Here is an 18,683-nt window from a genome sequence, read left to right as displayed (position 1 = left end):
TGCCTGCATCGGTAATAAATTGGTGAGAACACACATATTCTCTTCTGAGGCCAATGGAAACAGAATTGCATCTTCAGAAACAATGTTGCATGAAAGTGACAATCAGGTTTGGAGCAGGGACAGATGGAGAAAAATGTCCTGACACTGAGAAGGTGATGGGCTGGGCCCAGCAGAAATGGGCAGAGAAGAAGCTGAAGAGAGTCCAAAAAGGGAGAGTAACGTGTGCATTTAAATAGCTGCTAACTAGAGAGGGAACATACTTGGGTTTTACGCAAAAATAAAAATGAGCAGGACTGCTCTCAAGAACAGAAACTGAGGTTCAAAGGCTGGCAAGATGATCCACTACTGGTAGGTTTGTTTGGACAACAGCACAAAAAATCCCAGATTTAAAGAAATATACTGTTCATTTCAGATAAAATGCAAAAGCAGCTTTTAGAAATACGCTTCCACTAGTTGACAGGAGTGGGACTCCCAACTGCCCTAAAACTCCTGCAAAACTAGAGCTTTAAGAAGTGATTAAAAGATTTTGTGAATTCTAAGCCCTTGGATTTTCCCATCCCAACAACCTTAGGAGTTTTACATACAACTTTTCCTACTGTTACTTTTCCGTTACATTTTGTAGATAACACAAAACAACAACAAAAGAATAGTATTTAATATGAAAATAACCTATTCTCTAATATAGTGGATCAAAACAAAGCTGAAACAAAACTAGAGGAAAACATCAATGGTAATCTAAGTTATTTTTTAAAAGCGTAGCACTGAAAAAGCCTTAGCACGGTTACACTATTTATGATTTCATATGTATGCTGATGCACTCTTTAAAAAAAAAAAAAAAAAAAAAGGGTATTGCAGTATTGCAGAAAGTAATGTGGTGATAGCCATTTTGTATTTTGTAAGGGAAGCTAGTCATTGCATTCGCACGGCATTCTAGTTCAGTCTCCAAATGTGAAACAAGCAGAAAAGCAGATTAATAAGAAGGGTAATCAGTTCTGAATGAAATCTGACGGCCTTTATTTTTTAGCAAGTTCATTGTTCTAAACATCTCGTAAACTAACCAACCATTGTGAATAGGCTGGCGCTACCGCAGAGAGACCTGCCACATATAAAACACCGGAAAGACAGGGCTGTCTGGAACATCCCTCACCCCCCTTTGCCAAAACCAGCTTCAAGGAGCACATTGTAACATACGTTAGGCAAAACCTAAATTCCTGTCTTTGAGTAAAAAAGGTTTGAATACCTCAGGTAATGAGACTTCAGGAGAACTTTCTCCATATACTACCAAGGCATCAGGATCAACCAACTTTAGCATATACTGGAAGGTGTCTCTCTTTCCTTAAGCTTCTCCCGGGATTCATGATCATGTTTGAGAGGGAGAGTCTTTTCTATTTGTTTTGTTATTCCTTACATAAACTCTGACATATTTTGAAGCTGTGCTCATCATACAAGTAAAAGTATTCAACCAATGGTATACGGAGAACTTTTGGGCTGGAGGTAAAGCATAACAGGCAGATAAAATAGCAGCCATCCCCTGTATAACAAAAGATATCAGAAACAATGGTTTTTTGATCCTTCCTGGACTACAACCTACACAACCCTCAAAAAAAGCTGAATATTTCACATCAAGTTCAGTGCAGAGAGTGCTCAAGTTCAGAGAGAAAAAATATTGGTAACACGTTGTGCATTGTGACAGTATTGGCATCCCTCAATTCCACACCCACTGTCACATGAATGAGAAAGCCCTTTGGGCCAGCTTTGTGCTGACCTGTGGGAGAGGCGAGATTGACTCCGAGTTCAGTAGGTTGGCAGGGACTGTAAAAATACCAGTCACAATGTGTTCAAGCCTTGGGGACAACTGTGATGAAACCAGCATGCTGCCAAATACATTTAGGATGCATTAACTTGACATAATGCTGTTGAGAAAGTCAAAGTGAACATTCCAAAGGATGCTACTCATTCTCAAACGGTAGGTTTCTGCTGAAGTAAGCCCAAAGTTATTTTCGCCACCCCAGAGATATGTTTTTCCAGATACAGTTTGAATAGTGCCCACCTACACATAAAAACAACACAGATTCACATTCAAAGCTTTTACACTGCACCCACAGAAGTGTGCATGTAAAAGTGCATGAACAAATTTTGTAACCATATGTCTAATAATTCAGTTTATGGTACAAAGGCTTGTACTTGCCACTTGCGGGGGCTATTTTGAAAGCTTATATAATTCAGCCCATGTTGTTGTAAAGAAATAATCAAAAGAACATTTGAAGAGAGAAAATCCAGCTTCTGAACCTTTAACTTCTCATCTTTATCAGAACATATGATTACAAACGATGCATAATAACACAATTGAGAACAGGCTCCGAGACAGGTAACTCGGGGGTAGTGAGACAAGCCAGTTATGAAAACAGAAAACTAGACAAACATGCTAACGCTGCTTTTTGTTTTCTACACATTCAACCTGCTTTAAAGGGTTTTCCATCACCAGGTATATTACAAGAGTTTTCAGTTTATGTGGAGTCATGCAAATCAAACTAAATGAAAGCTGCAAACATAGGATATATATTAGCGGTTAGTAGAATGCAAAATGCAAATACATCCTTGCCTTTCATATTAGTAACATAAATACAGTCTTCACGCAAGCTTGTTTTACTTCTTATTATATACATTCTTTGGCAGTTAAAATAGTCCCAGTTCAAAAGTTAGCCCTTTTCTGAAATGAAGCACAATTCCTACATAATACACAATATAGCTTACAATTGTCCTGGATTGTCTGGGACAGTCCCACCAGTGACCAAGTGGTCCCGCGGTGTGGGAGCACTGCTCTTGGAGCTCCCGCACCGCGAGACTGCTCCTGCAGCACCTCTCATTGGCACCCCGCTTCTGTATCATACAGGCAGAGCAAAGAAGAGGATGCCAATCAGAGGAGCAAAAGAGGAAGGAAAAAAAAAGGGCAGGTGGGGAAGATAGAAGGACAGACATGGAAAGGGAAGAAAAAGAAAAACAAGAAGGTTGGGGAGAGGAGAGAGAAACAATCAATTAATTATCTTAACCGAACGCACCAATTAATACAACCGCAAGATATTTAAAAACTGCTCCTCAGCCTCATCTCTCCTGTTATTTTTCCACCCTGAAGCTGTAACCGTTGAGAGACAGTAAATCTTGGGCCTCCCACAAAAATACCAGACCATAATGTATTTCAAATCCTGCAAGTAAAATCTATCACATATGTTCCTCCAAGTTATTTGCAGAATCATCATTAGTTTCATTATGTAAATCAACAAGACAGGAAAAGTACATTTGATAAAGGGCTTTAATCTTCTTTTCCAAGGAAAAACCTTAATATTAACTGCAAGTTCGTCATATACGGTTTTTTTTCCCCTTTACAGTCATGAAATTTCTCTGCCCAGTTTGCTTATGGGCCCAATACTCCAGAGATCTGGAGAAAGCCAGTGTAATACAGATTTTCTTTTGATCTTGCTGGATTATGCTAAGCACAAAGCATATGCTAGGTGGTAAGAGAGGATGCACAGCAGCTGCTCAAAATCACAGTTATCTTGTATCGAGTATTATGTCAAATCTGTCCTCCTACTCTCTTTCCCATGATGGGGGAGAGCAGGGACAAGAACTGTTTGCTTGTCTCTTTTGACAAAAAGACAGTAGAGTAAGTCTTTGTATTAATTTGAGGGGAGTTATTTGTGAATTGTTGACTCCTTTCCAGCAGGGTGGGGTTTGTTGCAAAGCTTTCCCCTCATAAACCGGCACTGCCCGTATCAGCTCTCAACCATATACTTGCAATCTTCTCAGGAGACACATCACAGTTCCTGACATCAAACTCCTCCTGAATTGTACAATGATTTGTTATTTCTAGTGAGATAATGTACTTTTGAGTTTTTCAGACTCACTGCTCTTAACATCGCAGAAGCATAGTGTCCTGCAAACTTATTCTAGCAAGCACACAGGTTACAAAGATGGAAACGTATCTATAAGAAAAAGGAAAATAAAACGGCCGTTTCTTGAACCAAAACTATCTCCTAGGTGTCACATAGAATCTTTGAAGCATATTTGTATTATATAAGCAGGTAAATACTTTTTTAAGCAACAATTCACTTTAAGATATTGCTATTTAAAGAAAGAAACATAGTGAGCTTGAAGCCCTTGCACCCAAGAAGCAGCTCAGAGCAAGAGCCCCAGCTATTCCTGTCTCTTGCTTGAGCTGGAAGCTTGTTTTGCTCTCTATTTTTTCTTTTCTTAATTTAAACTTACTTTGTCTAATTCTGGGTTTCTACCCACTATACCTATGAATAACTCACTATTTTTCCTTTCTCAGACATGCAATGAAAATACAGCATGGAAAACATTTTTTCTTCTTAGATCCTCGCTGCATTTTTCAGTGAAGCGGACCAGCAGTTTTTCAGGTCTCTTGATTAACTCACTGCTTCTAACTTAAATGGTTTTCCAGCTTGTAACATAATTTTCAAAATTTACACGATATGTAATCAGTCTCAGAGTATTCACAGTACGCACATCCCGTCAGATGCACCATCCTTGGGGTCTTCATACAGAAATACGGCACAATAACAAAGAGGAAGGATTTGCGATTTGGAATATTTTCTCCTGACAATCTTACCCCTCAAAAGACTGCCAGGTTTTCCCATGTACCTGCCTGAAAGAGAATGGAATACATCCTCTTGGTTCCCTTCACATCTGAAGGGAGAGGCTACTTCAGCTGTGCCTCTTGCAGAAAACGTAAAGCTTTGTGAACTGGCTTCAGTGTTACCTGTTGCCACCTCACTCAACCCTGGGCACAGAGATTTCGAGACCCCAATGTCCTGAAGACTCGCTGATTTAGAACTTAGGTTTTCTGAACACTGACAGTGGAGTACTTGTAAGCTGTTAATTTTGTCTGGCTTGATCAACTATCACTTTGGACCCTTGTAGGTGAAAAGAAAAGCCAGCCCAGTGCTTTCAGGAAGATATGGTCAGACAAAGCCTTCATTAGCTGTTACATTCTTTTGTATTCTCAGAAAAGATGAAATCTGGCACAGCTACGAAGCTTGCTTCATAATTCACACATCTTTGAGAGAAGTCAGTTTCACCTTGAAGCACTCATAATTGGGAGTGTCGAGATTCTGCATAAATTGTGTGCACGTTGGTACAACTGTGGCCAAAACCTGAAGTCTGACAATTGCAGTAGGCAACACGTTAATTGCATCTTACTGCATCGAAAACCCCATACTTTTCACAGCTTAAGGTCCTATCCCAGCACAATACCCTCAGAAACTGGTTTTGCCTACATTTCACCATAAAATTTCCACTTCTAATTGTTTGACTATAAATTCTGGTAATTTATATTAATCCAGTGAAGAAAGGGAAGTGAATATTTCTTTGCCTAACAAGCTATACATGAAAAGCATGGGATCTGCTGACAAATTTATCAGAACACAAATTCCAAATACCAAAGATGTGATTATATTGAAGTAGGTGTAATTGAAAGAGGGCATATAAAACAACGTGAAGAATACCTGTGACTCTTTAGCAGAAAAGATGGAAAGGACAGTTGCAAGGGTGTATTTTTAAGCTATTTTAAAATGAAGTGCAGACCTGTTGATTACATAGAGAAAGACGAAAAAAGATATGGAGAATGTTGAAACCTTCCTTTTTGCTCTCTTCAATTTACTTGTTATGGGGTAGATTATTCCTTCAGATAGGCTACAGTATACTATTTTCATGTACAGTCATTATGAGGAGACTATTATGGAAAACAGAGGCAACCTCACTGCAGAGGAGGTGTCTACCCATTTAATTAGGCCCACCAGCTATAAACAGAGTGGGTGGTGTGGAAACACTTGTGCATACCAGGGGAGCTTCCAGCTTCAGTGTCGCTTTGTAGTGTTGGATAGTGTTGGATAGCACAAAGCACGTTTTCCCTGCATTATGGATTGTCAATGTTAGCGTGACAAAAAAGGAGCCCGCTTCATTTGTCTTGTTCTGTGCTGCTCTGCAGGTACTCTATGTTTTGTTAAAAAGGTTGAAAAAGGCAAACTGCCTCTTCATTTCAGGGTGTGCTTTCCTCCACAGCAACACAGCAGGTTCAGCTGAATGAGCTTAGGCAGCGTAGGGCTGGGAATGTGGACAAATTCAAAAGTCAGGAAGCCTGAAGTGTACACGGCAGACTGAGACGCTCCTCTGAGAAGCAGGGTACTTGCTTGCATCAGACACCAGCCCCACGGCCAGGTTTCAGAGAAGGAAAGCTTCCTGGGGACCCAAAGGGACTGTGGCGATTTTCACTCCTGGACTGAAAATAGAGCTGAAAAGCTGCAGAAGAGGCTGATGCTTATGCTTATGCTCATACAGTTCGTTATTCCCTAGTACAAAACAATGGTAAGCCCAGTTTAATCGGTCAATTAAACTCCCTCTACGGTTGCTTTTGCATCATCAAAGCAGAATAAAGCAGCTGGAAGTTACAAGGGTTTCTGGTGTAGAACATCTGGCCATTGTACTGTTGGCACTTGTTATTTCACGTGTAATAACAATTTAGCAGTATCCACCCAAGATAAAATATTTTTTTTTCCCTTATTTAACTCAATCTCAAAACATTCATGTTTACTAGATAACATAATATGCCTTTTAATAGAAAAATGGAGGACCAAAGACTTTAGATGAGTAAACGGAAAGAGATACCCTTAAAAGAAGGGGAAAAGAAATGGTTATGGTCCAACATTTTATTGCAAAAAATCACTAATCCTCCTGCTGCAAGTTTTTGTTAAAACATTGTGATAAAAAAAGGGGGTGCAACATTTTTCTTCTCATTTTTCACATCCAACATTTGTTCTCCTATTCAAATACTGAGTGAAAAATTATTAATTTCTGTCCATGATGTTTAGCATTGCATTCTTTGAGAGCTTTAAAAACAAACGAATTTATTTTTCAAAGGTCTGCATGAGATTAGGAAGTATTACTGACTCCATTTGGTATCTTGCAGATCAGGACACCAAGGAAGTTTAAAGCCAAAAATACCCAAAGTTGCCATTAGTTTTCAGTAGTCAAGGGAACCTGAGGCCTTAATCTGTTCAAGTTAATTATGTGTTATGTTGTTCAAAGAACTGCTTAAATCATGTCCACTTGCAGCTATGAGCGTGCAGTTTTTCTGTAAATTCAGCTGTTCTCTCAGCTGACAGCAGGAAATGAGGTACACAGAGTTAGAGGCTGCCTGTACAAGTATTCTATTTGCCAACCATCACCACGCAGCTCTGTGACAGAAGCAAGAACAGCAAGAAGGCGGCTCTCCGCGGGCTCCGGAGCGTGCTCTTCTTGCCAGCCCAGCCTCCTTCTACACACAGATCTCTCATCTTTTGCAATACCTGCAGCAGGGATCCTACAGTGCCCCAGCGCTTACTTCTGCACCCACTGTATTCCCTAAGGACTATTTATCCTGTTCTCTAACTAGCAGGGGTTCCCTGTGGGGAGAATAATATGTCATCACACTACCGGTACTGTTACTAGTCACGTGATCTGGGTAAACTGAGGGGAAACAACTGAGCTTAAATTCTTTCTGTGGGTTAACCCACAGCAGTCCTTTTTGTCAGTGCCCAACATTGGGCAAAAGCAAGAAAACTCATGATAAAAGAATAACCACTTGCAGAAAGAAATTCTATCAAAAGAGACTGCATGGATTCACAGTTGAGTCATCAACTAGATTCACAGGCGTAGATTTGCTGTTCCAGATTACAAAGGGGAATGTACTTTACTGGTTAGAGATACTCCTGTTCTGTCCCAGCCGTCCTGTCCCAGTCAGAGTTTTTACTCACCCGCTCCCCCAGGTCTGTGTTTCACTGGATCTCACCCTCTACGCTTAGCTCTTACCTCTTTTCTTTACTGTCCTCTCCGCTACTGTTCTCCTTCCAGCTTATTTTTTTTCAGAATAATTCAGCCTAAGGCCAATGTGTGCCATGGGAAATTTCAGCTTTAACAGTAACAGTAACAACCTGACACAATTATAAGCAACTGAAAATCTTTCAATGAAAACATCACCAAAAGCCTTAGCTACAAAGTATTCACAAGCTCGCCCTATCACAAAGGCCCTGCTGCAGATATGTCTATAGCTACACATACTAATTAGGAAAGAATATCACTGCTTATGTGAACAGCAGAAGAGAACACAACACTCACAGGTGTTTTACATACATATACATATTTTTCTCCATCACGTTAACACACTGCACCCCATTTTAAATGTTCTCTTGTGAACTTTAAAAATCCTGTCTTACTTCTAAGGACTAATTTTAGTTGAATGAAAAGAGATTCAAAAGAATGCAACATACATTTGGAAATGAATGCCTTTGTGTGACATACCTCTCTTCTACTGAAACTTCCTTCAGCTGTTGATGTGGTTTTGTCCCTTCCATTTCTCGGATGCTTACTGCATAGATCTTAGTGGTATAGTCAATTGCTTTTTCTCTTGCAACATCACTATCATAACCTTAGAAAAATAAAACATATAATAAAGCAAACTACCCTTTTTTCATAGTAGAAGAGTAGAAAAAAAAGAAGACCTGCACCAATACAAGGAAGGAAACAAATCCTACCAAGCTCTCCCTACACAGAACTTTAGCACATGAAAGCTTCTTGCCCACTTCAAATTAAATGCCTACGTGAGTCACTGTGTAACAAAGACTAAATTAAAGATGTGTTTTATACAATCCTCTTTACCTCCATCTTCTTCTGCATCTGTGTCTGATTCTTCACTATCAACCAGCTTACTCTCCTGAATGCCCAAAAATTCTCTGGTCCAGATCATCAAAGCTGTATCAGCACCACCTACAGTCAGCAGCACAGAATCATTGTGTAACCACCGCACATTGGTTACCTGTGCGCTGTGACCCACATACTTCTTGAATTTTGCATGTTGGCCCTGTAGCACAAAGAATCCGCATATTAGCAGTCTGACATACTGTGAACAGTGTCTTCCTTAATTCCTTTTCTTGCACAGTTTCTAATCACAGAAATAAATACACTTATTACCTTCACTGGATAGGAAAAAAGCTTCACAAAACCAAAATCATCTCCCGTAGCTAATAGCGTTCCGTCTTTTGTAAGACTAGCTGCATTTACAACGGTGACATCACTGTGCATGGGCCAAATTCCTTCACAAGTAGGACCAAGAACACATGTCCAGGTGTCCCACTCAATCTTCTCTATCTGCAATCAAAATTTCCGCAAAAGAAGTCATCTTAATATATGGCCAATACACACTGGTTTCATTTCTCTATGTTCACTATTATTTTTTTTTTAGAGTTTTTTTAGTGTTTTCAGAAAGTGTTTCCAGCTAGTTAAACAAATTTCACATCTTCATCAAAGGGACTAAAACTTTAAACATTCCTGCTTTCCCAAAGTAGAGCATGTCTGATGCTTAAATCACTTAAAGATTTTTCTGAGGTGCTAAACATTGGCAATTTTGTAGCAGAATTACGGGTCAACATCCTTAAAAGCCAGGTGATACTGTTTAAAGATGGTTTATAACTTGGATGCACACCGAAAACAGTGATTGTTCAGGAAAGGGGATTATGGGGAATCACTGCTATTAAACAAACAACAATAAATTTAGAGATACAACCAGAAACTGGCAAGTCCTACCATCACAAATGCTAGGAAAGGCACTATACAGAATGATTAAATAATTCTAATTCTAAACACTGTAAATATAGTCGTTTAAAAGGAATAAATATACCCCTTCAAGACAAACTACGCTAATTTTCAACAGTCCAGAAAAATAACTTCCACAGCAAAAAAAACAGTAAGCATAATTCATACCTCAGCAATTCTTATAATATGCCTTTTCCCCCTTGGTGCTTCAAAAAATAGTTGTTCTTTGGCACCAGAATTGACTTGCAATAACTTTCCTGGATACGAAATAAGAGTTTATTATGAATATTATTCATTATTATGAACTTTCTTTTGATTGAATGAAAATATTTCTTGGGGTAAGCTAAGAAATTATTCTCCAGAGAGTTATTCATAGTAAAAGTAAAACAGATGTTTAGAATCACTCTCATAAGAATCCTGTACTCCTGATTCACTGCAGAAGTAGAATTTTAAATATCAGCCAACATCCTTAAAAAATTACTGTCTTGCAGCAAATCACTTTCTTCTGATAAGAAGTGTTTTTCATCATGATAATGGAAAGTAAAAAACAAATAAAAATGTGTATGCTATTAATTTTTATAACAATTTTGCAAGACAGCTTTGCCAAGAGTTAAAAACATTGTAAGCTCCTCTCTGTTTTGCACTGCCTAACCGGCATACTGCCCAGCTACACACCAAACTGTCCTTGGCGTGCAAGGTCAGGGCAGATGGGACTTTGAGCAACCTGGTCTAGCGGGAGGTGTCCCTGCCCATGGCAAGGGGGTTGGATATTAGATGATCTTTAAGGTCCCTTCCAACCCAAATCATTCTGTGATTCTATGAATAGGAAGTTTACCATACCCATATGAATACTGTGATACTAGAAAGATAATCCTGTATGCAACTGATAGTATGTTAGCAAGTATTTGTGCATGAAGAAGCAAAAAATGCTTTCAAATTCAGTTTTACAATATAAGAAAATTAAAGCCATTTTCTGAATTTTTCAAGTCATAACAACTACACTACCGTAAGAAATCTTGTGGGGATTTATTATCATAAAAGTGGTTCTACAGCATTGAAACTGGATAACCGCCAGGGAAAGCACTCATTTACCATGAAACCCTGGATTAGATTATCAACTGATCCTAACTAGTGCAGTTCCAATGTTGTTATATTTTGACAGGGCGTCTTTGTCCTTAGTTACATGAGCTGTATTCAGTCTGTTGGAATCACTGACAACAAGAAACGCAACACGGGATTACAGTACTATTATGCCTTTCCTATCTGACCTGTAAAAGACAGGTTATACAATTTAGTATGTTAATCCTTTACATCTAGAAGTTCAGTTAGAGTTTCCAATAAATACCATTAAGGACACAAAGCATTTTCAGTTTTTTTATACTTTATGTCTGCACACATAACACATCCAAGAACTGGCTACTACAGATATACAGGTAGTATCGGACAAATTGCTGTTATTATGTGTATGCCTATCAGTAGTCAGATTATCAGGGTTGTAAGCAAGCAGACAGTGCCAGCTCAGTTGCAGCACATCTTACTGGCTCAGGAACGGCACCCAGACCTGAACAGGTTGGCTCTGAAAGGAGGTTAGCTCCTGTTGTTGTCAGTGAGCCTGCACCGCACTTTGGGACTAGTGCAACAGGGGAAGCAGGGCTCAGATACACAGGTGGTTCCACACAGAATCATATTAGGTCCAGGAAGGCTTATTTGCACGAGCTTATCACCAATCCTACTAGACTTAATTAGTTGTGACAATAAGGCTCTCTAACTTCATTGCCATGATTATCACGTAATGCTCAGCAAAGAAGAAGGGAAATTGGACATAAAAGGTGGAAGAGAAAAATATGCCACACACTACAAAACTATAAAAAGAACAGGGCAAAGAAAAGCAATATTATGTTCATCATATGACATTTTAGTCATATGTTGTCAGCAGTGAAGCACCGTGTCCTGTGGTACAAATTCTACAAGTGAGGATGAATTCCACAAACAAATGTAATCGCACTGAACACATATGGTGCTTGATGCTGAAAAATCATTTGCATTAGTAGTTACAGTTTATCTTAGTACTGGTACAAGAACAGTTTTCCGATATTCCGTTTTATAGGCATTTTAAATCTGTATCTCTGGTCAAACATTTTACCTCTTGAGTCCCAGTCAATGTGTGTGATATAGCTAGATGCACCTTTACAAATGCCAACTCTTTTGCTGGTGAGTACATTGTAAATATCTACAAAATTATCATGGGAAGCCACAGCCAGGTACTTTCCTGATTCTGTAAAGAAGAGACACTGAGGTTATTAAAGGTGCACATGTTATAAATGTTATTGTTATGCAATTTTACTACTGTAGTGCATCCAAACCCGCCAGCTGGGGTAGGCCCCGTTATACTAGGCTGCATACAACTACACAGAATTGGAAAGTATTTAAATGCATGGAGCGCATATAAAGACAAGCTACCTTCTGAACACTCGATCTTTTCTCTAGAGGAGAAAAACAAACTCCAAGGTAAACACTGCCCTTTCACTTTATCATCTGATTATACCTCGTGAAAACTTTATATCTGAGATCATTTCCTTTCTGTGGTGAAAAGAGACCATATCTTCAACAGTGTCAGCATTTACCACCAGAAAACTCCCATCATTCAACCCTACAGCCAAGGCTTTCCCATCAGGAGAAAAGGCGCAGCACCGTCCACCTACAAAAGAAAATGGAAAGGAGTATCTTAAAGTTTACAAACTTAGTATTGAGAAAACCATCAACAAATTGCAACTGAAAATTTTTTACATCAAGTATATACTTTTAAAATAGATTTGTTATTTATTAAAATAAATATATTATGTGATAGGAGGGGTATGAATAACGTTTTACTAAATAGGAATGTACCCTCTGAATAGGCTGTTCTTAAATTAACAATGGTGATTTAATTAGTCTTGAAATGGGTTTAGGTGAAAATACCACCTTCCAACTATGTTCTAAACACACCAATGATAGAAATAAAAAAAAAAAAAAAGAAAAGAAAAACAAAGAAAACACATAAAGGAAATCCAATAGGAAAATTCAAAGACTCATTATGGGCAGTATAACTACATGTCTTTCAGGGATACTACACTTAAAAGGTTCTTCGTTATATGACTGAATAATGGTTCCTTTCAGGTGGAGCACATTTAAAACAGAGATGTACTACATTTCCTCCGCTTCCTTTTTGCCTCAACATTATTTCTGACCATACTCTCTCATACAGCTATCCTTATCTGTCCCCAAGTTCACTTCTCCAAAACAATTGACTCTGTTTTCCCTCAGCCAATTAGAGTTTCTGCACTCTGGACCTGTCACTGAAAACGAAGCATGTTGAATTTACACCATAAAATTTCCTGAAGGATATCAATGAATAAATGAAATAAGAGTAATTTTGAAAAGGCAGAATCTTAACATTGCTCATCTAATTTTATATAGAGAAGAGGGCAGGAAAACTGTTCATTTTCAGAGAAGTTGGCGTAACACGTAAAGTTCATATTGCCACTGAAAGCTGATTGTGCTCAACACGCAGAAGATTTTATGTTTGTCTTTATAAAGAAACTTTTTAATGTTTCTTTAGCAATGAATAGGCTGACCTTAAGTATTCCCAGGAAGGAAAATGATTCTGAGGTCAACTCATTCACTTGGAATCAGAAGAAGATTAAAGTTCATTTCATTATTATTCATTACAATAGATTATAATCCTTTTTCTTTCTACCCTTTTCATTGACTTGACACATGCCAAAGACAATTTACTTCCTATGCTTCCAATTACTTAATGACTGTGTCCTCTTCCTACCTAATTAATGCCTGTGATGTGCACCAAAAGCAAAGATGTAATGATACTCCACTATTTCTGTAACAGTACCTATCACAGTGTATGGCCAAACGAGAATTACCTTTTTTGAGTTTCCTCACTGCCAACATGCGGTGCTGGGACGAAAGTTCCCAGATTCGTAGCGTTTTATCATCACTCACTGTTGCACAGACAGGCAAAAGAGGATGAGCTGCCAAGCCCCAGACTTCTCCTTCCATATGTCCCTAAAGGAAATCATTTAATATAAGATAAAATAATGCATTTGGGTTTATGTAATTAGTTCTAGCACTTGCCTTGCCTCCTTTTACAAGTCTCAGTCAATAAAGCTTTCACCGTCTCCTCTCAAAACTTTTCCACATTCAAACAGACCTGAATGTTTGGTCTGCTTCCTCTGATAACCATCTAAAATATACTTTTCCATAGTCTCCTCCACTATTACTAGCTGTAATTCCTGTTCTACCAATGCTCTCTCTTCCAGACTTGAAATGGACAGGAAATAGTTATTCCACAAACAGGACTTTATCCTGAAATCCTTATATAGGCTAATCTGTCTTCAAGTTTTATGTAACTTTTTTAGATCCGGGAGAACTTGTTTGTCCAACATACGCATACTTGGTTCTTTTAATTGTTCCTCAGAACTCAGTTCTAAAAATTTTTAAATCACTCTTCCTGCTTTTTCTAGATTTCCTTCAATTTGCCTATAGCTTGCTGGCACAGCAATTCAGAGTTAAATAATTTCTTACTATTCTCAATCTGAATTTCAGTTTGATAACTGGCATTTTTGTTCAGATGGAAAAATACATTTAAAAGAAAAAGGGGAGGAACTGTCATGACATCTTGATTACACCTTATGTATTTTCTATTTTGGCTCAAGTTGATGCATGCAAGCATGTAATTTAAGATGGATGACAATTACAACACTTCTCTCTATCAGAAAACTCACAGCAATCGGGTAATTTTACCATCTCGCAACCCTTGCATTCATGTGAAGGGAACTATGTGAGGAAGAGATTGCAAGTCCAAAGTAGTGAATGAGTTGCATAATTTATAAAATACAGCTTTGCGCATTTATGTTAGTAAGGCTGCCGGACAGGCAATACAAATTCGAAATATTACTTTATGTGGTCAGAACTAACTGGAAAGAAAAATACCAAGGAAACCATATTTCTGTAAAAAAACAATGTTTTGTTTTGTTTTGTTTTGTTTTTAGTCAGTTATAGAAAACATAAAGTAAAAACTTGACAAATTATAACTCAGTAAATTGCATATACAATTTTCTACATATAGGCATTAGGGTTATTCAAGACACTAAACCAAAGTAACATCAAATACATCAGTGGACATATATTTGAAAACTTTTTAACCAGACATTGCAAAATACTTTGTCTTGCAAAAAGAGGTCTCTATGCTTTGTAACACAGGCAACGACAACTGCATGTCACTGTAGAAAGCTGTCATCACTCTAAGACAATTTTTCACAAATTAAAGTATAGGATACTTTAGAATATGCTATATTATTTCAGGAAAAGCAAAGAAATGGAACCACACTGTCAAAAATTGTGTTAGCCCTATTCTTCATTTTTCGTTTTTATGTAGGGTCCTAAACTGTCTAAAAAAATCATTAAAAAATCTGATCAGCATTTGAACTTAAAGGATTGTTTGTTTTACCTTCAGAATTCTGTAATCTACAGTGAACCTCAAAGTCATATACATAAGAAAGCATCAACTTCTGCCCGAGTAAGGAAAGCATCAGTGGCCAACACGATTAATGAAAACAGAAAGAAATGACTGGGAAATCTTATAATGTATTTCTGTAGGGAATATTTTGATATGGAAGATCCATACAGTACCTGAACAAGTAGAGTCATAGGGCCACTTTTATCAATTTCAAGTATCTCTCCATTTTTAGTCCCCACTAGTATATGCCCATGTCCTAGACTGATGGCTCGAATAGAAGGATTGTCTTCTAAAAGTAAACCTGAAGAATATAGATATTAATCTTAGGGTTTTATTGTGACATCAAAAAGAGACTCATATGATCTATAATTCATACAGCTTATATCATTTATAATTAAAATCTGTTTAAAATCATGAAACATGAGATACATTTGCCTGATCAAACTACTAGATAATCCATGGATTTAATTAATAGTTCAAAGAGGGAAGCTTGTGCTAGTCTATATTGTGGCCACATCAAGATTGATATTTTACTGCTTTAAAAGTGACAGCTATGAGGCGTTCAGAGGCTCCAGCAAGATGGATTTACGTGATTATCTGTGAATACCGCTTTACAGACTTCCACACTGATGCCTGGGGAAACAGAATTTAACAGGTCTTTCCAACTCATAGGGATCCTGGTCTCACTACATGAAATTTGGCCACTTGAGGAAGCTAGCTGCTAAACGGAACAGATTTGGGAACAGCCAAGACTCACAGGCTCGTGACATTTCTTTTTAAAATCATTTATTCAGTGAAAACAAAGCCAAATGTCACAGAATAGAGGAAGAAATAGCAGAAGAAACTATAAATGGCAAAGACTGTGTGAAATAAAACTTAAATCAATCAAAACAGAAAACTCCAGCACAGAGCAGTAAGTATTATATTACTGTTCCCTTTCTGTTCCAGTAAGATTTGACACCTATGACTGCAATTTTACCAGCCTTCATGCATATAGTCCTTATTAAAACACACTGAATAGTAATACCTTTAGAACTAGCAGATAGCGCTGCTCTTTTAATAGCATATGTCTTCAGGCATCTTTCAAACATATCATCCCAAAGCGCCACAATTCCATCTTTTCCACCAGTTACAAAACCCTGTACGATCACAGTATGAAACAATACACAAATGTCAGTGCTCTTGTTAATATTTTAAAAGACATGTCCAAAGGCAGCATAAATTATCCCCTGCATTTTATTCACGTGTCAAATTGAAAAGACTGGAGCCTAAACCTATGAAGAAAAAACATAAGGGGAGGAAATCTAGACAGTTGCTTTTCTACGGTTATAAAGACTCATAACCATGCAGAGTATTGTAAATAGTAATGCTGAACCATAACATTTTTCTGGATGTGGAAATAAGCTATGGAAAGATAAGTGCTTCGCCCTTAGAAGAGGCAGTAGTTTGTAATAATAGTTTCTCAAGTTATTCCAAATTCAATGGAATTAACAGATGCTTCAAACTGAGTCCTAATAATGCATAGGGACCAATTCTTTGATTAATTCCCTTTGTAGATTCTCTGTACCCGTGCCAAGTTGAGTGCAAAATACAGCACAAATAACTAACCAACAAAAACGTAAGTGAAGAAAATGTTCAGAAAATAGAGTGCCAAGATCAAATAGAAAAATTGATGGAAAAGCTAGGAACAATCACTTGGGGCCAGAAAGGATTGAGCTGCAGGGGTCTTACCTGACCTTGATACATAAAAATGTTAATAGCCAATACTCTTCTCATTCTACACGTTTAAAGTTGAAACTATAATCTCAAAAAGGATATTATAATATCAACATCTTCAAGTTGCCACTGGATTTCAATTGGCAAAACTTTGCCCCAACCTGATTTATGTGATGTCAATAATATATTTTGCCATAGTTTCTTTTAAAGATTTATTGATGCAACTGAAAGAAAATACTTTTGATATCTAGAAAAATTAACTCAGAAAAACAAAAGATTTGGATATTTGAAGTCTTGCTTGCTTAAGGTACAGTGATAACAGTATTAAAAAAGTCATGTTTCATATCTTGGAAACTGATGATGCAAAAATACTTTTGGGATCATGTTGAAGAGGCAATGAATGTTACTCTTCTGTGGTTTACAAATATGAAAACGACACGTGTGAACACAGTGAGAAATAAATTCTGCATATTTAGAGGACGGAAAGCTATTGGTCAGGTGACGAGCACATATAATGTGGTGCTTACAAATGCACATCTACCAAAACAACAGGACTCTTTACTATTGGTTTTGTGATTCTCATCACATTCCGATTCATCCAGTGCAACTTGTTTTCTATTACGGTTTTGTTTATTAAAGCACCTCCAATGTTAAGTGCAATGTAGAACAATGTATTGCTTACACACACATGTACAAAACCTGAGTAATTTTGTTAGGAGATATGTTAGTTATACACTTCTAAAATCCAGTATTGCAACAAAAATAATAAAGACGAGTGCATCACGTAAGATGATAAATACCTTATCCAATGCATGCATGGCAAATACAGGTCCATCATGGGCTTTCACTGTCTTAAGCAACAGAGTATCCTTCCAGATATAAATGTCTCCGGTAGCAGCGCCAGAGAAAACTAAATCTTCTATTCGCCCATATGAAACACTCATCATAGTTTCCAATTTTCCAGTAGTTCCGAATGTTCCTCGTTTTGATGTAAAGCCTCCACCTGCAATATAAACAAAAGTCGGTCTTTTTAAATTTTGGGTTGTAGCCATAGTGCTGTAAAGGACAAATGTCTTGACCTCATCACCTCTTGTGATTGGCTAAGACATAGCAGATAATAGAAATACTGAAAACATAGTGCACAAGGGAAAAACACGATAAAAGAAAGTCAATCTAGTAATGACAGTTTTGAAGCAGTCCAGGCTCTATTTTTCAGATCGTTATTTCCAAGCACATGATAAATTTTGATGAGGAATTGTGTGAAAAGAATTAATACAATGGCTGGCAGAATATTTTTTGCACAGAGCAGCCTGCTGAGCTCCTGCCAAGCCTTTTCTCTTTAGAGGCGACCACAACTACACATGAGGTACTAGAGGTTTGTTTTAGTTGTCCACTGGCAACCTGACAATTTAACAGCAGTTTTGAAGAATAAGCAGTAGGACTTGCTCCTCTTCTGAATGTTGGATAGCCAAATTGCCGCAGCCTTGCTTTGGTTCAGAAAGCAGGAAATAGCTATATGCGCCCATGAATTGAGTGCTCACAGACAAAAATACCCATAGAATTACAAAATAATATAGGCAGTGGCGTCCTTGCTTCGAGTCATCATGTATTTCACAGTTAACACCAGACCGACAGTCCAAATTCCACTGAGCAAATCTTAATTCAAAATATGCCATTTTTATTGCAAAGAGATTATTCTTGGAATAAAATACAGTTTAATGCAAATTCCTGTAACAGAATTTGGCAAACAGCAATGCAAGTCTATTTAATTACTACAAAAATAACCTTAACATAAAAATGCAGGGAAAAAAAA

General features: G+C 37.7%; 1 protein-coding gene across 2 annotated transcripts in view; it reads right to left on the bottom strand.

Moving 5' to 3' along the window:
• EML6 (EMAP like 6) overlaps positions 1-18,683 on the bottom strand; it is a gene marked incomplete at both ends in the record, with an annotated part of 116,015 nt that overhangs the window by 20,051 nt on the left and 77,281 nt on the right. For both annotated transcript variants that reach the window (XM_082480602.1, XM_082480603.1), the window contains 10 exons: positions 8,353-8,479; positions 8,710-8,911; positions 9,022-9,198; positions 9,811-9,899; positions 11,786-11,917; positions 12,188-12,340; positions 13,560-13,701; positions 15,328-15,455; positions 16,182-16,293; positions 17,671-17,873. In XM_082480602.1, the coding sequence (XP_082336728.1) occupies positions 8,353-8,479; positions 8,710-8,911; positions 9,022-9,198; positions 9,811-9,899; positions 11,786-11,917; positions 12,188-12,340; positions 13,560-13,701; positions 15,328-15,455; positions 16,182-16,293; positions 17,671-17,873 (1,465 nt within the window). The remainder of the gene's footprint in view (positions 1-8,352; positions 8,480-8,709; positions 8,912-9,021; positions 9,199-9,810; positions 9,900-11,785; positions 11,918-12,187; positions 12,341-13,559; positions 13,702-15,327; positions 15,456-16,181; positions 16,294-17,670; positions 17,874-18,683) is intronic.

This window comes from Vanellus vanellus (assembly GCF_965231255.1).
Source record: "Vanellus vanellus genome assembly, chromosome: 3".
In the NCBI taxonomy this organism is placed as follows: Eukaryota; Metazoa; Chordata; class Aves; order Charadriiformes; family Charadriidae; genus Vanellus; species Vanellus vanellus.
Note: the sequence above shows the minus strand (reverse complement) of the source record. Positions and strands in the feature narration are given on the sequence as shown.